This window comes from Papio anubis, chromosome 20 (genome assembly GCF_008728515.1).
Source record: "Papio anubis isolate 15944 chromosome 20, Panubis1.0, whole genome shotgun sequence".
NCBI lineage: Eukaryota > Metazoa > Chordata > Mammalia > Primates > Cercopithecidae > Papio > Papio anubis.
This window is the reverse complement of record NC_044995.1, coordinates 17,698,549-17,717,261: the sequence shown is the minus strand read 5'-3', so window position 1 is coordinate 17,717,261 and position 18,713 is coordinate 17,698,549. Positions and strand designations below refer to the sequence as shown.

Here is an 18,713-nt window from a genome sequence, read left to right as displayed (position 1 = left end):
CGGGAGGCAGAGTTTGCAGTGAGCTAAGAGCGTGCCAGTGCACTCCAGCCTGGACAACACAGCAAGACTTTCTGGGGGAAAAAAAAAATTCCCAACTACTTGGGAGGCTGAGACAGGAGAACCACTTGAGCCTGGGAGGCGGAGGTTGCAGTGAGCCGAGATTGTGCCATTGCACTCCAGCCTGGGTGACAGAGCAAGATTCCATCTCAAAAAAGAAAATTTTATTCACAGTAAATTCCCAATGGGGGTTATTCTGAAGCACACATGCATAAACTTCAAGGTTTGTGAACTGCTCCTCTGCAAGTCACCTGTTCCCTCCAGTAGCAGTCAAAATCCTTCAACCAGGATCCTTCCAGGTGGTACCCCCCATTGCAAGGCATCTTCACAGGTTTGCATCTATACAAGTGGGAAGTTATCTATCATATGTTGCAATTATATAGATCCTTTATGTCTTGAGACATGGTCTGGCCCTTTCGCCCAGGATGGAGTGTAGTTGTGCCATCACAGCTCAAGCGATCCTCCTGCCTCAGCCCCTATGAGTAGCTTGGACTATAGGCACAGTGCATGCCACCATGCCCACATTTTTTTTTTCTTTTTTTGAGATGGAGTTTCACTTTCATTGCCCAGGCTGGAGTACAATGGCACAATCTCGGCTCACTGCAACCTCTGCCTCCCAGGTTTGAGCGATTCTCCTGCCTCAGCCTCTTGAGTAGCTGGGACTACAGGAACGTGCCACCATGCCCAGCTGATTTTTATTCTTTTAGCAGAGACAGGGTTTCACCATGTTGGTCAGGCTGGTCTTGAACTCTTGACCTTAGGTGATCCGCCCACCTCAGCCTCCTAAAGTGCTGGGATTACAGGCGCTTGCGCCACCGCGCCCAGCACACTTTTGTATTTTTTGTAGACAGGGTTTTGCCATGTTGCCCAGGCTGGTCTCAAACTCCTGGCCTTAAGTGGTCTGCACCTTGGCTTCCCGAAGTGCTGGGATTACAAGCATGGGCCACTCAGCAATTCCACTGGCACGAATTTACCTCCTGATCAGTATCAGTGAAGTTGACCAAGATATTTGTGTAAAGATATGTGTTACAGAGCTGTTTACAATAGCAAAAATAGACCTGGAAATTACCCTTTGGGACCAGGTTGAGTAAATCATGACACACCCACACAATGACACTGTAAGGGCAAAGACAAATCACTCTGAAATGATACAGAACACCAAGGTTTTGGGTTTTTTTTTTGACACCCCGTTGCCCAGGCTGGGGTGCAGTGACACCGTCACAGCTCACTGCAGCCTTACCCTCTCGTTGGGTTGGGGTGCTCCACCTCAGCCTGCCAGGTAGCTAGGACTACAGGCACGCGCCACCGTGCCCAGCTAATTTTTGTGTTTTTAGTAGAGATGGGGTTTCACCATGACGGCAAGGCTGGAAACTTTTATTTTTGAGATAGCATCTTGCTCTGTCACCCAGGTTGGAGTGCAGTGGTGTTATCACTGCAGTGTTAACCTCCCAGGCTCAACTGACCCACCTGCCTCAGCCTCCTGAGTAGCTGGGACTACAGGTGTTCTGCAAAACCCACCTCAACTTTTTTTTGTAGTGACAAGGTTTCACCATGCTGCCCTGACTGGTCTTCACCTCCTGAGCTCAAATTATCTGCCCCGCCTTGGCCTCCCCAAAGTGCTGTGATTATAGGTGTGATGACCCACTGCACCCGACAGAGCTTGCCTGGGCAGGGCCCACTAAGAATGCCACTAAGCCTGCTGGATTTTCCTCAAAGACTCAATTGCTAGCACCATTCTCAGTCTGCAGCCCACCCTACTCCTCTCAGGTCTCTGTATGCCTCCAGAGGGCCTGCGACTGTGCCCAGGCCTGCTCGTGTCTCTTCAGGATAGACAGGGAGGAAAGCAGACATCCTGGAATGCCAGCAAGTGCTGTGTTTATTTTCCAAACAATTTTATTGAAATGTGTGTGCCAAGAGTACATGGGCAGCACAAATGAATGAACAGGAAAAAGAAAAAAAAAAAAAATCACATGTACAGTAATTTTTTAAAAGTGAAGGTTAATCTTGGGAGATATCAGTTCCCCCTCCCTCCCCCTGCAGACTTTCAGCGTTTCAATTAAGGTTAAGCCTCTAAGAACCTAGCATTAAAAAAACAAAACAAAACCAAAAAAGGAATACAAGATCTTTTGCAAATAACAAAAACAAAAAACAAAAAATGGCATAAAGGAAAGAGAAATGCCTTCCTGCTCAGATGGGACTCTTCCTAGGCACCTAATTAAGAGGCGTGCTGAGCGGTGGAGAAACACAACTTCAGAGTGTAAGGGTATGGACCATCTGAAAAGGAGAGAGAAGTTTGGTTGGGTCCCGTCTTTGGAGGCTCCCCAAACCCAGGTCCCCTCAATTTTGCACCCATCTCCCGTTTTCTGCAGGTCAACTGCAGGGGTCTAGGAAGTGACTGCCCAACGTAAGGCTTCAAGATGAGCCAATTATTATCAATTATGCACGGCATTTCTCCTTCTCTTCCCTCATTCCCATAGAGAATTCCATTCCTATCTCCTTTGCCAGCCCAAGGCAGTGGGCCTCTCCCAGCAAGTGGGTGGGCAAGTTTTACCTGCTGGATAGTGTTGCCTCTTTCCTAGGTAACAGAGTGGCTTTCCTACCTAAGCCAGTCTCTGATGCAAAGAGAGAATGCCACCTCCCTGGAGGACAAGCCTGAGCAACTCCCAAGCTGGCAGAGTGGCAGCAGGTAGTCAGGCTGGCTCTCTCCCATGAGGAGCACAGGCTGCTCTCCAGGTGAGCAGGTCCCACCTGCCCATGTCACCAGCAGTGAGAAGATCCCCAGGGTCCTATCTTAAGGGCAGGAAAGACATCCCTGGCCTGCAGCCAGCCAACCCATTAGGTCACCAGGTTGATGCCTGCAGGACTCACAGATACTCACTTGGGTTTTTCATCTGGTAATGGTTCAGGAAGCCCAGCGTCTCCAGGGCATCGCTCTTAGATTCCCACTCCAGCAGTCCAGAGGAGCTGCGCTCACCTGATTGCAAAGGGGAAAAGCAATGGTTTTAGACTGACCCAATGGGAACTAGGCAGCTGCCCACCAACCACCAAGTAACTAGGGGAAGGATATGGGCGCACTCGACTCACTTTTGCCTGAGAATACTTTCACAGAAGATGGCCGCTTCACTCCCAGCTCATCGCAGATCTGCAAAAGAAATAGGTAGTAAATGAACTCTGGAACAAAAGGGCCGTCACACAGGATTCCAGCAGACCAGGCCCTGCATGACTCAGTATTTGAAATTTTCAGGAGAAAAGGCTTATAGATTTTATCACACCCCCTAAAGGCATCCCAGCAACAATGCTCTTTAATTATTAAATTGCCTGAGACTGCAAGGCTGCTTTTTCTTCTTTTCATCTCCCATTCTCAACAGCTATCTGGTCATCCGCACTGGGCTATATGCTGAACGCAAGGCCAACGTTTCACACCACAGCCAGATCCACTTGAGTTCCTCCTCCCTTCCTGCTGCCTCAGTTGCCTGACTGAGCTTTACAGGGCCCCACCTTCTGATGGTATCAGGGTGATGGCACCCCAAGGCTCTGCCAATGCGGTTCTTGTGAAACTGGGCCCTCATCACTGGGCCTAGGAAGCAGCTTTCCCAGCAAATGAGGAGTTGCTCTGCTTGCCAAAAATGCAAAGAAGGAACGCGGCAAACGGTATTGCTAGGAACTTGGTGCCATTCTCACCCTTTCCAGTTTCAGAGCAGGGATCTGTATCTGTCCTGGCCTCTGCTGTGTCCCTAGCACTCAACCCAGGGCCAGGCAGCACAGGAGTTAAACAACTCTGCAAATAGGAGCCAGTTGCAGAAAAAACTGAAATGAATGGCCTACTCAGGCGGCCGTGGTGAGGACCTGACTGCCTGCGTAGTTCCACAGCACAAACCTCAAAGAAGTTCTCCTCGGTCACCTCCAGCGGGGCGTTGAAGAAGTGCAGCACATTGCTAGGGTGCTGGATGCGGTTCTTGGCTGCCTGCTCTGGGGTGGAGAACCGATTGTTCCGGGACTCACTGAAGTCTTTGTAACTGCAAGACCCGTCTTCCAACCCGTATGACTGACCGGGCATGATGGCTGGCTGCTTGGAGACACTGCAAGAGGGAAGAAAGGGGAGCCTTTGTCATACCCAAAGTTGTCCCCCAAATTTGCTGAGGCAAGGCTGACCCACTTTCTCCTGTGGTGTCAGAGAAACATCTGGGAACACACCTGCCACACCCCATTTCTGTGTGAGTAAACACCTTGGCCTCACCGTGCTCCTCTGCTGGGCCCCGTTCCCCTCCTTTTCCCCTGTACCTCTGCCACCCTCCCTAGCCTGAGCACCTACCAGACATTCAGCTTCTGCCCAAACATAAAGTTGTTGTTGAGGTGGGTAATGGCCCGGTCCACAGCGTAGCCATCAGCCATCTCCACCATGGCGGCCCCTGGCTTGCTTTTCATGAATTTCACCTTGGGGAGAGTAGCTGCCGTCAGCACCTCCGTCCAGCTGCCAGGATCCCCTCTCCTGCCCCTCCCAAGTTAGTAATAATAACCCTGCTCTAGCTCTGGGCTCCCATGTCCTCACAGTGAATCGGGACCACTAGAAAAATGTGCCTGGCCCATACCAAGTACCCAGCTCAAGGTGAGTAGCAGAGCCTGGGTCATGTTTTTAACTGTGGGACATAACCCAACACTAAGTCATTTAGTGTTGGAGCACGACAGAAAACTGTGCAGGAATGAGAAATCACATCAGCCATTTTCACCATTCTGCCTGTTACACACACGTTGTGATCTATGGATGGCTGTGTCTACGGTCACAAGGTCAAATACTCCTTCAGCTAGGTTACAATGGAGCAGCGCCGGCTCTGGAGCCAGGCGGTCTGACTCTGAATCCCACTTCACTTAAAGGCTATGTGAACCCGGGTGGGTTATTTGAGGCCCCCGTCCTCCACTTCCCGCGTCCACCTCATTAAGGACTAATGTGAGAAATTACACAGGTCACTACATGTAAAGCACCTTTAACAGTACCTGGTAACTAACAACACTTCACCTGTGTTATGAACTACTCTAAGTAACGGGCCAAGTCAGGAGCTACACAAAGGCTCCCAAGACCCAGATGGGTTTAATATAAGGAAAACGTCACATGGTTCCAGGTAGACACTTAGCCACCACTAGCCGCAGTCAACTATCCCATGGGAAGGCAGAAGGCCTAGTGTTGCCAGGTCTTCAAGTTTTCAGGAGGAAATCCTTAAACGATAAGTGTTTCACTATGATGGGTTCATTTTTATGTTTTATAAATCTATACTGATGTACTAGTATTAGTACTTTTATGTGATAAAGACTTTTTTTTAAAACATTCGTAATTCAAAAACAAAACACCCACATGCAGTGAGGACCAAACAAAGCCCATCTGCAAGCAGGCTGCCTGGGCTCACTAAGTCACTCACTCCGGGCCTGCCCGCCCGGCGCCACGCCAGGCTCCCCCTGGTTCTTCCCCCTGTGCTGACTGGCAAGATACAAGGCTCAGTGAGGAACCCAGCGGGCCTGGCAGCAGCTCACCTTCTCCACATTGCCATACAAGCAGAAGACATTGAAGACTCGATCACAGTTCATCTTAGATTGATCCAAGCCATAGACCATGAGCACAGGGCTGTCGGCGTGAGGGCCATACTCGGGTGGTGGGGGAGGGGGTGGGGGGTGCCCATACTGGGGGCCGTAGCGACTTGGGCCCCGACGGTGACCCCCCACTGGTGGACCCATCCTTCTCCCTTCGTAGTGAGGTGGGGGGGGCCCGTAGCCCTCATCATGGTAATGGCTGTGGTACCCACCGTGGGGCCCTCCTGGGGGGTGGGAAGGAAAGAGAGGGAGGACGGGTGAGAATTTGCACGGCGGGCGGCGGGCAGGGGCACATGAGCCACGGGAGTCCACGGAGGGGAACCCCCTGCCCTCACCATATTCTGCGGGGTGATCTCCCAGGAGAGGGGGCTGCCTCTGGCGTTTGTTGGGGTTGCTGCCAGGGTCACCTGTGGACAGAGAAAACAGTTAGGAGTCTCACTCAGAAATTGGCCTCTCTCCCTCCCTCCTGACTGCACAGGCTGATGAGAGTCCCCCAGCTCCTGCAAACTGCAAGCCCCCCCTTCCTCAAGGGCTGCGGGGCCTCCTTTTGTGATCTGACCTATGGCGGGCATGAAGCCCAAGCCTCAAAGCTGGTGCCCACTCCTTCCCCCGCTCACACCAAAGGGTTGGTCTTGTTCTGTGAAGGACAAGGCCAGGTTCTGTGCTCTCACCTGCCCTGACCCTGGGAGAAAGCCTAGCTCCCAGGCCCTCTGGGGAACCTGCAGCTGCTACAGAAGGTGATATATTATGGAGAACCAAAAGCAGCTTTCTAAACTGACTCCCAATAAAGGGAGAGTAGATTAAAAACAGGAAAATAACCCAGGAGGGAAGCAAGCAAGCTTGCCCCCCAAAGCCCCCAAGGTTTTAGGAGCTCCAGACTGTCTCTGTAGATCCCTTCTTTCTTAATCCCAGTCCCCCCTCCCTTCCAGTCCCGCCAGCCCAAGAGGGACTGACTGTAGGAGCTGACAAGCAGGGCAATGGCAAAATCAGTTCAAAGAAGCAATCATGTACAAGGTATCGACATTCCCACACCCAACAATGGCGCAGATCCACCCGACCCCAGCAGTTTGTAATCACTGCCGTTAACTTAGCGCTTAAGTGGCAGGCACTGGGCTAAGCGCTTTACAGACATCACAGCTTCTCAAATTCCTCACAACAACCCTATGAGGTAGGTTCTGATATTTCAGCCCCATTTTACAGATAAGAAGACTGAGTCATTAACTTTTAACTGAGCAGTTAAAAGACGCTTGGCCCAAAGTCACAAAGCAAGTCAGTGACTGAACCAGATTTCAACCCAGGTCTGGCTGACTCCAAAACCCAGGGCTCGAAACCACTGCCCTTTCCTGCCACCCAGCCTGGGTTTTGTTACCAGTCATTACAAAGATGGAAAAGGACTACTTACAGCAGAAGTACAGAGTACAATGTCCATTTGTCACAAAAAACAAATCTGTATTTTCTCTTACCATTGGACGCTTCAACAGTGAGTTAGCACAGTTCTGAAAGATGGCGTCCCATCAAACATACACTGCGACCCTGCATCACATGGTTTTACAGTCATAAATACAAGTCACGGTACACATCCGCTACAATTTTTTTAAAGAATTGTTTTAAAAGTCAGTATTTTGATTAAATCAAAAATGGCTCACAGATGTTCTGTCCTCAGAAGATATCAGAAAAGTGGAAATAAAGGTGTATGAAGTGGGTAGTGTCCCTCCGTGTTGTCACCTCCTCACATATGTGCTGCAGTGCGGTGGTGCGGTGCTTCTGGCTGTGTAGCGCTCCGTGTGCGTGTCTCCTGGTATGAGGTGTGCCAGTGGCCCCACTACGCTCGCGCTTTTGGCCTTGGGAGCGCACCTGGTTACCCGGCAGCAGGTAACTGTGTGCCTCTGAGCTGTTTGGCTGTCTGGTTTTAGGTCTGTTTTGTTTTTTTTTTTTTTTGATTTTTTTTGTTGTGGTTAAATTTTTTTGTTTCTGATCTCCAGTTGGTGCAGATTATGTTGGCAGCCGGTGACTGCAGAAAAAATAAAAATATCAAAACAGAAAAAAAAGAAGGCCCTCCCCAAACCAAAGGACTTAAAAAACAAAACCCATATGGCGAGGAATGGAGAGAGGATCCTATTGTCTTGGAGGCCCATGGAATCTACTTCCGTCTATGAAACGTTCTCCGAAAAGAGCACCGCTCGCTGGCTGGCTGGGACAGCTCTGTTCTCTGTGTTTCCTACTTCTGTGTACATTCTCGGGTTCAAGTTTGCTTGGATTTTGACTTTTTTAATGTTTAATAAAAAAAGCAGTGTCTGCTGCCATGTTGCGTCTCTTTCTCTCTTTGTCTCTGTATGCCTCTGTCTCTGTGCTTGTAGCTGTTCCTTGGAGCGCGGTGTGGTGTTCTTGATGTAGTGAGCTCAAGTCTGCAGCTGTTTCTGGGGACGTGGTGGAGGCTGCATGTTCTGTTCTCTCCAGGAAGAGCTAGTGGTTTTCTACCCTGTGTGTTGGTGAGCAATGTGCAGAGGCAGAGCCGCTGAAGTATGGTTCCTGAGGGGTGGCGAAGCACCGCCCTCACTCCAGGTCACCTCATCAGCCCTCGTTTTTTTTTGGGCCCCAGCCTTGGGGCTGCCAAAGCTGAGAGGCATCAAAACCAATGCACAGCCAGCCCCCTGCCACTAGCCCCTGCCGGTCTGCACATCTTCTATTTATGTTCCTTGGAGAAGAAATGGTTGTTGCCATGTTTCTGTTAGCAGTCATGTAATGCCATTGCCCGCTCTGGTACATTCACTTGGTCACCAATTTGCCTCTGACCTTTGGAGGGAGCAGCCAGGCCCACAGGGCCCACTGTGAGGATCCTGGGGAGAGTCTAGCCCACCCTGCCCACTGCTTCCCAGATGCAAGGGCGAGCAAGACAGGCCTGCCTATGAATGGGGGGCTTTGGCCTCTCAGGGCCTGTGCGATGTCAGCATCGAGCCTCCTCCCTCAGCCCATGGCCTGGTCCGACGTATCAGACCAAGACAGACACAGAGATGGATGGTCTTGTTGGGGGGCTGCCGCTGTTTCTCACAGGCAATCCTCCACCTCTCCCTGCTACCAAAGGCAAACCATTCTTGACAGACACTAGGAAGGGGGTTGTCCATTTGGGCCACCTGCAGAGATGTTGCGTCCCCTCTACAAATGATGTGAGGCATGTCCGCCCTGGTCCAATCCAGAGTGTCTCACCTCCACAGGGTCAGCTTGCTCAAAGGCTCGCTGCAAGAGCCCGGGAGATCTCATTGCCCCCCACACTGCCACTCCCCCAAATCAGACCCTCTCAACAACGCAGAACAAGAGGACAATTCCTGGCCCAGCAAGAATGGAGTCAGTGACCCTAACCAGACTCTCAAAGGAGCCATTGCTGATTTCTAAGGCCACCCCCATGCCTCATCCTCAGTGAGGCCCTGCTCCCCACCCGTCCAGGCTTCTGCCTTGCCTCTGTATCCTGGGCAGCACCGGAAGGCCCCAAGCAGCAGTGAAGACCCAAGGAGGCCTCTCACGCCCCCTATCCCACTAGGATGTCCAAGAGCTGACCCCAAGGCCCTCCCATGTCCATGGGGAGCCCAATGGCATTACATAACCCTGAGCCCAGGCCTATGAAGTGCACTAGTCGAGTGAAGGCAAGGCAGGTATGTTTAGAACAAAGTGGCCATCAAGATTACCTTGTCCACTGAGATTGGGGTTTGTGTAGTCCCAAGTATCCTGATCATTCTTGAACACATTCAAGCGTGTAGGCTGCAAGGACAAGACAAGGCTTGAGGTCAGCCATGCCCCAGCTCACCTGGAAGCTGACGAGGGGCAGTCAGTCACCTCCCAGACGTACCTTTGCATATTCGATCTTCAGAGTGCAACAGCCAGAATAGATATCAGCCCCATTGAGAGAGGCTTTGGCCCGCTGGGCACTTTGAACAGAGTCAAATGTGAGTCAAGTTAAGGAAAGTCGCATCACAGGAGATCTTGGAGAAGGACTTCAACTTACCCCAGAGAGGGATAAGGACAAGGTGGTATCCTAAGACTGTGGTACAGGTGGAGGCTTTGGGATTAGCTCACTGCCCAGTCACTAGCCTCAGGTTGAGAGACCAAAATGGTGTTGATGGACTCAATGCTGCCCTGGGTGAGCAGTTACTGGCCAGAGTTCTCTCATAATCTGCACCCCCACCCATGGCTACTAGCAACCTCTTCTGCCACACCACCTTCTCCATCTCAGCCCTCTGGCCCTTCGACTAAATCTGAAACAACCACCCAACTAGAGCTCTGCCCTGAAAGTCCAGCAGTGGCTTTTTCCTGCCTCTGCCCCAAGCATCATATCGCTGTCCAGGATGCCCTAAAAACTTCTTCCAAACCCGTCTGCTTGCCAGCTACTCTGCGATCCTCAGATCTTTCAGTTTCTCCCCATCCAACACAAGCTCCTTCTGACTTTACAACCTTTGCAGAGGCTGTTTCCTTCACCTTGAATATCAGCTCCTATTTGCTCATAGAAATAGGACATCACCTCCTCAGAAACCTTCACACATGCTGCGCCTTTTTTTTTTTTTTGGATATGGAGTCTCGCTGTGCTGCCCAGGATGGAGTGCAGTGGCACACTCTTGGCTCACTGCAATCTCCGCCTTCCAGGCCCAAGCGATTATCTTGCCTTGGCCTCCAGAGTAGCTGGGATTACATACATTCACCACCATGCCTGATTAATTTTTGTATCATTAAAGACAGGGTTTCACCATGTTGGCCAGGCTGGTCTCAAACTCCTGACCTCAGGTGATCCGCCTGCCTCAGCTTCTGAAAGTGCTGGGATTGCAAGTATGAGCCACTACACCCGGCCCCACATCCCCTTTTAAATAAATTCCTTTTCCCAAGGGTACATTTTCTCACGACCTCTTGAGACTATGTTCCCCAGATCTTGGTCACTCGTATTTGGCTTAGAATAAACATCTTTAAAAATAAATTCCTAGCCTGGCGCGGTGGCTCACGCCTGTAATCCCACCACTTTAGGAGGATGAGGTGGGTGGATTGCCTGAGGTCAGTTCGAAACCAGCCTGGCCAACGTGAAACCACACCTCTACTAAAAATACAAAAAACTAGCTGGGCATGGTGGTGGGGGCCTATAATCCTACTAGGGAGGCTGAGGCAGGAGAATTGCTTGAACCTAGGAGGCAGAGGTTGCAGTGAGCCAGTATCGCGCCACTGCACTCCAGCCCAGGCAACAAGGGCTAAACTCCATCTCAAAATATAAATAAAAAATAAAAAGGAAACAAAAATAAATTCCTTTGTATCTCCTAATACATGCTCTCTCCCCTAAGATCTGCACATCCACACAATATGCCTCATTCTTTAACAGCCTCCCCACTCAGTCACTGGGCTCTGTGAAGGCATCTGGTACATGGCAGCCACTCCCATGGTCAGTAGACACGTGCTGGCTCAAAGAATGACCACTGTCAAGCCCTGCAAGAGTCCCTACCCTAAGGAACATCTATTTTCCAGCAAAGGATATTCCACCATCGCCTGAACTCCATTCTTCCTGAAAATGACAATTCTCTGGACAGGGCCACAAGGATTACAGATAGTGTAAAGAACATCCTGCAAAAGTAAACACAGGCAAGATGAAGAGGCACTGCCAGGTCAGTCTGGCTTAGGGGAGGGAATGAGGGGAGAAAAGGAAGAAGGGAGACCTCACAAGAAATGCCTGCTGGCACGCACCGTGGTGATCGAATAAATGGGGTTCAGGATGGTAAAGAGAAGCACACTGTTCACGCTCCGGGAGTCATCCGAGTCCCCGGGGCGGGAGATCTTCTGGCTGGTAGAGTAGTTGACAAAAGCTGGGTGACCGGCAATGTATATTTGGTTGTCGGCTGCGTAGTTCACTGCGTTGCAAGCCCCCAACACATCTTCAAACTCCACCAGTGCTTGTCTCTTTTTAGGCATTACCACCACATAGCTGGCAAAGAGAACACAGGTTTCAATCCTCTCAGGAAAATGGAGACAGGAGGAGGGTATCATTTGATTTTTTGAGAACTGACTCCTCCACAGCCTCTGGACTCCTCTGTGGCCCTATCATGGTTATGGTTCCCCAACCTGAACACCCCATGACACAAGTAGTACCAAAGGCCAAAGAGGTCTAGCTGAGCTAGACCTCCTCTGGGAAGCCTTCCTGACCTCTCCTCACCACACTAACAGATGCCGCCCATAGAATGGCTTCTTGAGCTTACGCTCTCACAGTGTAAATCACTCTAGGAGAGCAACTTTCTAAGAGAAGGAATCCAGATACAGCCCACTACTGTATCTGCAGTATATAGCATGCACCAAATATTCAGTAACTACTTGCTGAATGAAAGAACACTGGCCAGGAGCAGTGGCTCACGCCACTAACCTTAAAACTTGGGATGGCTAGGTGGGCAGATTGCTTGGGCCCAGGAGTTTGAGACCAGCCTGGCCAACATGGCAAAGCCTTGCCTCTACAAAAAAATATAAAAATTAGCCAGGCATGGTGGTGCATGCCTGTAGTCCCAGCTACTCAGAAGGCTGAGGCAAAAGGATTGCCTGAACCTGGGTAAGACTGCGCCACTACACTCCAGCCTGGGCCATAGAGCGAGACCTTACTCTGTCTTAAAAAAAGAGAACACTGACGAGAAACTACAAGGCAAAGGAAAAAGGAAGGAAGGAAAAAGGATCATGGAACTTGCTGTAATCTGACAAAAAGTACAATGGCCAACCCAAAAGCAGAGGGGCCACAGAACCTAGACCAGTATGGCAACGAAATCACTACTTCCAACCAGAAATCGTGGACACACAAGGGCACCAAGAAGTCAACTCTGGAAGCCCAACTCCTGGCCTCCAAGCCCAGTACCTGATGGGTCCAAACTCCTGCAAGGCCTCCACAAGGTCAGCTTCCACCACACCGTCAATCAGGCCCCTGATGTGGACAACTGGGGAGGCAGGGGTTTTGTGCGGGTCATCGTAGTTCTCCTGAGAAAGGAAGCAAAAACAAGAATTCTTTTCTTGCTGTACAAGATGACGGCCCACTGGCCTTTGTGCTGTTGAAGACCCAGTCAGATAAGACAGTTGGATGTCATCCAGGAAGGATGCACAGAACAGACGAAGGGCAGCATTGAAGTCAATCAGCCCAAAAGGATTCTGGGTCAGCAGAACAGTGGTCCTGAGTGGGTGGTCACTTGCCCTCTGGCTCTTGCTGTAGCTTCTGAGGAAGACAGATGGAGAGAGGACCACACAAGTTCCAAATATTACGTTCTTCCAGGGACCCCCCTCTCTTCCCACTGGTCCACTTGACCAAGGAAACATGGGAAAAGAGTAGCTGGAGAAGGAGACACACTGGGAGGAAGGGCTCTAACGGCTATCTGCTACAGTTTGAATGAGGACATCCCCTTTGCATGTGCCTCAAATTCCTTGCCCTTTCACTGGCTCAGCCACCATCACCTAGCTAAGTACACCTGTTCGCCACCACTCACACCTAGGTTCAGTCAGAGCAAAAAACAACAAGTGCCCCAGAAACTGGGGCAGCCAGGCCAGTCTTGACCCCTTCTAGTCTTGAATCACCCTCCCACCAAAATCTGCTTTGGAAATTACTGCCTAGGTCAGACCAAGGAAAAATAGAACAAGAAAGGTCTCTTATTTATTTATTTATTTATTTATTTTTTTGAGACGGAGTCTCGCTGTGCTCCCAGGCTGGAGTGCAGTGGCATGATCTCGGCTCACTGCAAGCTCCGCCTCCTGGGTTCACGCCATTCTCCCGCCTCAGCCTCCCAAGTAGCTGAGACTACAGGAGCCCACCACCACGCCCGGCTAGTTTTTTGTATTTTTAGTAGAGACGGGGTTTCACCATGTTAGCCAGGATAGTCTCGATCTCCTGACCTCGTGATCCACCCGCCTCGGCCTCCCAAAGTGCTGGGATTACAGGCTTGAGCCACCGCGCCCGGCCACTTATTTATTTTTTGAGATGGAGTCTCACTCTGTCACCCAGGATGGAGTGCTATGGCGTGATCTTGGTCTACTGCAACCTCCACCTCCCAGGTTCAAGCGATTCTCCTGCCTCAGCCTCCCAAGTAGCTGGAATTACAGGCCCCCGCCACCACACTCGGCTAATTTTTTTGAATTTTTAGTAGAGATGGTGTTTTGCCATGTTGGCCAGGCTGTTCTTGAATTCCTGACCTCAGGTCATCTGCCTGCCTCAGCCTCCCAAGTGATGGGATTACAGGCATGAGCCCCCACACCCAGACGGAAGGTCTTTTAGAAAGACCAGAAACTCCAATCCATACCATTAAGAACCAAGACTGCTCCTTCCTAGAAGTATCTTACACCCCTCCACAGACAAAAGCCTCTGGTCATCAGGAGGAAAAATTAACTCTCTTTCACCTCTCCTGGGCTCTGGGACCAGCCCCCTGTCTGAGAATCACTGGGCAGAAGAGCGTGGAATGGAGGTAGAATTGGATTCTATTTCAGGAATGAACCACCCGAACCACAGGGGGAGGCACTCCCGCCAGGTTAGCAGCTCCCACAAATGGGAGTTCTAACTCCAGCCCTCCCCCTCACTAGCTGTGCCACCTACAGTAATTCACCTCATCTCTCTCTTGGCCAATTTCCTCCTCTGTAAATCGGGAATCCCAGTATCTCTCCCAACCTCACGGAGGAGCGTTAAGGACTTTCAATTAAGATGTCTTTAAAACGTGTGGGACAAGGCCTGACGAAGATGAAAACGCTAGCAACTCATAACCCCTAAATCCCAGAAAACCCTGCAAATGGGCTGCACTGGAAGACTTCAAGATCTTGGAAGGAGTGGGGACTGGGCCCCACTCCAAAAGCAACGACTAGTGTTTTCGGAGGGAGTGATTACAAGGGATCGAAATTCCAGCACGGCCAGGGAAGAGTTTCGTTTATCAAATCCTCGGTACCCAATGAATCCCCGGAACTTGTGATAGTTTCAAAGCTTCGCTCAACTCCTAAAAGGCTGAAAGTGCATTTAACAAATCCTCTTCCCATTTTCAATGTCTACAAAAATAACGGAGATACTCTGTTCTAATATTTAAACTAAACACATCCATTGCTGTATAGAAACAAGGCTGGGCCTCAGAGATTACGCTGCCATCGGACGTAATTCCCCACTCCAGAGGACAAGGCCGCCGCCCACCCGTTCCCGCTCACGAGGCGCTCCCCCAACCGCCCACGAGGCCGGGCGGGAGAACTGCGCCTGCGCATGGGGCCAGCGAAGAAAATGATAAAGGGGAAAAAAACCGGCCGGGCCTCGTGCCCGGCCCCCACACGCCAGCCCGCGGCGCCTGCGCCCTGGGCCGCTCGCCTCACGAGCTACTTCCTCCGCGCCCCCCCTACCCAGCTACGGACCGCGCGCACGCGCAGGCGCCTGTCCTCGCGCAAACCCCGCCGTTTGCCCAACGGCCGCCCCTCCCCCACACCGTCAACGGCGCGATGGCCTGAGCGCGTGCGCAGAAGCCCCCTCAAAAAATAAAATGCCCTCAAGGTGGGAAATTGTCCCGCACTTTCCGGCCTTCCCGGCTCCTAGGGCCCTGGCCTCACCCCGCCGCCGCCGCCGCCCGCCGCCCCGGCTCCTCCACCGCCACCGCCGCCGCCTCCGTGCTGGTCGCCGGCGTTGTCAGTCTTGAGCCGCTTAGGGGCCCGGCCGCCCTCACTGCCGCCGCCGTAGTAGCGGCCACCGCCGCCTCCGCCGCCCGCCGCCGCCATCTTCACCATCGCTCCCGACCGCCTCCGCTGCTCGTCCGGCTGCTGCCTCTGCTCCAGCCGCCGACGCCGCTTCTCCGCCCGGGGCAGCAGCCTCCGCGACATGGCGGCGCAGAACCCGCCTCCCCCCGCCTCTCATTGGGGGAGGGACACGCCCGTCACCCGCCGCCCCCACCCGATAGGGGGAGCCACTGGTCCCGCCGCGGGGGGAGGGTAGGCCTCCACACGCCTTGCGCACTTATTGGACATTGCCCACGCCGTTCTGCAGGAGGGCCCGCCCTTGTTTGTCTGAGACACTCTTTATAGGTGATCGCTTTCTGCCAGTCATTCCGTCGACCCCGCCGCCTTAAAATAAAATCCAATTTCATAGGTCGGATTTCTGGCGCCGCTGGCCTCCCTAAAAGCACCTGATAGGAGCGGCGCTCTAAACCTCCCAAGAATCCCCGCCTCCCTCCCACTTTCATTGGTCTCTTCGCTAATCCGTCAGTACCCAGTCACAAAGACTACCTTCCCGCGCCACCTCGCAAGGAGACAAGAAAGCCCCGCCCTTTTTTGGTCTCTCTCCAGTGGTTACTACAGATGCCCATTCTTCTGCGTCTCCATTGATTGGTCAATGGAGAGTGGAGCGCACCCTCTCACCAGATGGTAGGACTACTGATACGCTCTGATTGGATAAAATGGGGAGCCCCACCCCAGGGTAGGCGCTCTTTGGTGCGGTCTACGAAACCAGCGAAGGCGAGAAGGCATGCGCAAATATGCTTTCAGGCACCGCCCAGAGGCGGGGCCACCCCGCTAGAGAGTGACGGCCTGGAATACTCGGAGTATTTACGGAGCGGCCGCTGTGTGTGCGCCGGAAGGCTAGACCAAGATTGACAGGAACTCCCAGGGTATCTCTGTCGCCATCACTATACCCTGTTCCTCTCTACCTCTAGGAAGAATTCTTAAAATCCCAAATCTGAGCCTTTTCCTCAGTATAAAACCACTGGCTGCTGCCGACTGTCTTCGGACCCTATCCAGTTCTAAATTCAGCCGCAACGCCTTTCGGTTTCCCTTGGGAGAAGGCTCTTCCGAGCACTCTCGATCTGTGCCCGTGCAGTCCCTTCCACCTGGGATAGTCCCTCCACTACCCCTCCTGCAGGAGCTAAGGGCCAAGTCATCTAGTCTGTGCGATCTAAATTCACAGGCCCCTGCCATCCCAGACCCCCAGCCGTAACTCGGGCCAGTGATTTTTACCTGACAGCTCGACCCCTCTGAGCACCACAGGAGGCCCTGGCCCCGACCTTGGAGAGGGTGGCCACCTACCAAGCGCCCAGTGCAAGCCCCCTGCACAGGGGAGGCGTTCTTGTGATCTGTGCTTGCGTCAGACCTTTCTTCAAGGGCGGGGTAAGACCACCCGCACTGCCCCGAGAGAATGTCGGAGGGTATCTCGACTCCAACTAAACCAAACTGGCGAAGCCTGGGGGTGGGGGAGACAAGCGCCCCAGTTATCACGCGCAAGCAGAGGGGTCAAACGGGGATTAACCCGGGATCCTGTCCTACGGAACATAACATTATGGGGCTGCCCGCGCCGGGTTGGCGGGGGGAACACCTTATCGAAGCTATAGGCAAGTGACGATGTCGCCAAAGGGGGAAAAAAATAGCGAAGCTCCGCGTCGTGAGAAATGCGGGGGGCGCCTCAAAAGTGCTCCAGGACCTTTCCGCCTGGCTGATGGGGGCTTTCGAGTTGAGGTCCGGGTGGAAACTAAGTTTGAAATGGAGGCCGTGTGTGGTGGCTCACACCTGTAATCCCAGCACTTGGGGAGGCCGAGGCGGGAGGCTCGCTTGAGCCCCGGGGTTCGAGGTTGCAGTGAGCCGTGATCGCGCTCCTGCACTCCAGCCTGGGCGACGGAGCGAGACCCAATCTCAGAAAAAATGGGGTCTATGGCAATACAAGAGGGGGACAGGCGTGGTGGCTCTGCCGGTGAGGGAAAATAAAGTTGGGGGAGGGGCCCCTTCTGGGGACCTCGGTCAGCTATCCCGGACGCCGGGAAGATCCGAACACGCTGACTGAACAGAGACGGAGGCGGGGCAGCGTCTGAAGCACGTGACCCGCGTGACGGGAGGAGGCGGGGCCGGTCGCGACGAAGGGCGGGGTCGCTCGGTCCCAACGTCAGAGGAATGCGGTGGGGGGAGGGGGAGAGAGGGGGCCCCTCCCCTCCCCGCCCCCGCGCCCGGCCCGGACGCCCCTCGCGCCGGCGCGCACGGCCGGAGCGCGGCGGTACGGTGTCCCCTGCGCCGCACGTTCCAGGCCGCCCGGCCGGCCTGGTGACCCGCACCCCCAGCGCTCCCGGCCGCCGCCCCGCCCCCACCCCGCTGCTCGGACCCCGGCCCCTGGTCGCGCGCGGCGCCGCCCGCCAGTGCCCCGGTCACCCTCCCGCACCCCTCGCCCCCAGCCCCTACCAGCTCGGCGGCGAGCCTGACCGGCCGTCCCGGATCGAAAAGAGCAGACACTGGGAAGTTTTGGGAGAGGGAGGGGCGGGCCTTAAAGGGACCACGACCTTTTTTCAGCCCCGTGGGAGGAAGAAAAATTGGGGGCAGGGGGCGCGGGAGCGGGGACACGGTAGGAGACCGAGGGTCGCCCCGCGGGGGAATGGAGGAAATCAGGCAAGAAAGGAGCGGGAAGACCTTGGAGCCGCGGTGTTCGGGCTCCGTGTCCCTTTTCCCCAAAAATCCACCCCCGCCCCTCGCAGACGGAAAGTCACGCAGTTGTTTGAGACTCGCGCATCTTTCCTCCTGGTCAGGCAAGTGTTGTTTTGGCTGAGGCAAGTGTTTGGGGTGTACATTGCTCACATAAGGAAATGGGCTGATGGGACGCAAGTGACTAACCCAGGATGCCACAGCTTGCAAGTGGCATGGCGGGGCTGGTCTGACGCCGGAGCAGACGCATCACCACTGCACTGCAGGGCCTATTAGGGTGATGGGGTAGGCTGTAGAGTTGGGGGGTTCAGAGCAGGGGACTGGAGCCACCCTACCGGGGTTCCAACGTGGAAGCTGCATTTACTGTCTGTGGCCTTAGGAAAGTAACTTAGCCTTCCTCATCCGTTGGGATGGCGGTAGCAGCTTTGTCTGGATGGTCATGAGGAATGCAGAGAATGGAAACGGGACCTTAGAGGCCTACCCGCATTTCATAGTTGAAGTAAAAATGACCCAGAGGGTGGAAGAACCACGGAAAATTACCACAGCTGGGCAGCCTCTGAAAGAGCAAGTCGCTCCCGTTCTTAATCCACACAAAGCTTAATCTGACCCTTGCAGATCCTTGTAAACCCATGCCAGCCGGGCACGGTGGCTTCCCCTGTAATCCCAGCACGTGGGAGGCCGAG

The 18,713-nt window shown here is 53.2% G+C and overlaps 1 protein-coding gene across 4 annotated transcripts; it reads right to left on the bottom strand.

The window, feature by feature from the left end:
* Positions 1-1,915: 1,915 nt before the first annotated feature.
* HNRNPL (heterogeneous nuclear ribonucleoprotein L) lies at positions 1,916-17,885 on the bottom strand. Of its 4 annotated transcripts, none has more exons than XM_009194399.4 (13): positions 17,794-17,885; positions 12,494-12,612; positions 11,347-11,584; positions 11,141-11,226; positions 9,479-9,575; positions 9,318-9,390; positions 5,973-6,044; positions 5,581-5,861; positions 4,370-4,491; positions 3,935-4,136; positions 3,142-3,199; positions 2,936-3,031; positions 1,916-2,331 (listed from the first exon to the last, which is right to left on the bottom strand). In XM_009194399.4, exons 3-13 carry the CDS (start codon positions 11,569-11,571, stop codon positions 2,273-2,275), a joined length of 1,371 nt encoding a protein of 456 aa, XP_009192663.1. In that variant the 5' UTR covers positions 11,572-11,584; positions 12,494-12,612; positions 17,794-17,885; the 3' UTR covers positions 1,916-2,272. The 4 variants fall into 4 exon arrangements, with proteins under 4 accessions (XP_009192663.1, XP_003915534.1, XP_009192664.1 ...); XM_003915485.5 differs by lacking the exon at positions 17,794-17,885 and adding an exon at positions 15,193-15,464; XM_009194400.3 differs by lacking the exon at positions 17,794-17,885 and adding an exon at positions 15,193-15,820 and having other exon boundaries at positions 5,581-6,044.
* Between the last annotated feature and the right edge of the window lie 828 nt (positions 17,886-18,713).

What these genes read in the sequence shown, in the direction of transcription:
- HNRNPL (XM_009194400.3), bottom strand. Translation starts at nt 15,459, where the DNA reads ATGTCGCGGAGGCTGCTGCCCCGGGCGGAGAAGCGGCGTCGGCGGCTG. An exon ending in CGGGCGGCGGCGGCGGCGGG is followed by an intron (nt 12,613 to 15,192) that starts GTGAGGCCAGGG and finishes TTCCTTTCTCAG; the next exon opens with GAGAACTACGATGACCCGCA. An exon ending in GGGCAGAAGCTGAATGTCTG is followed by an intron (nt 4,137 to 4,369) that starts GTAGGTGCTCAG and finishes TCCCTCTTGCAG; the next exon opens with TGTCTCCAAGCAGCCAGCCA.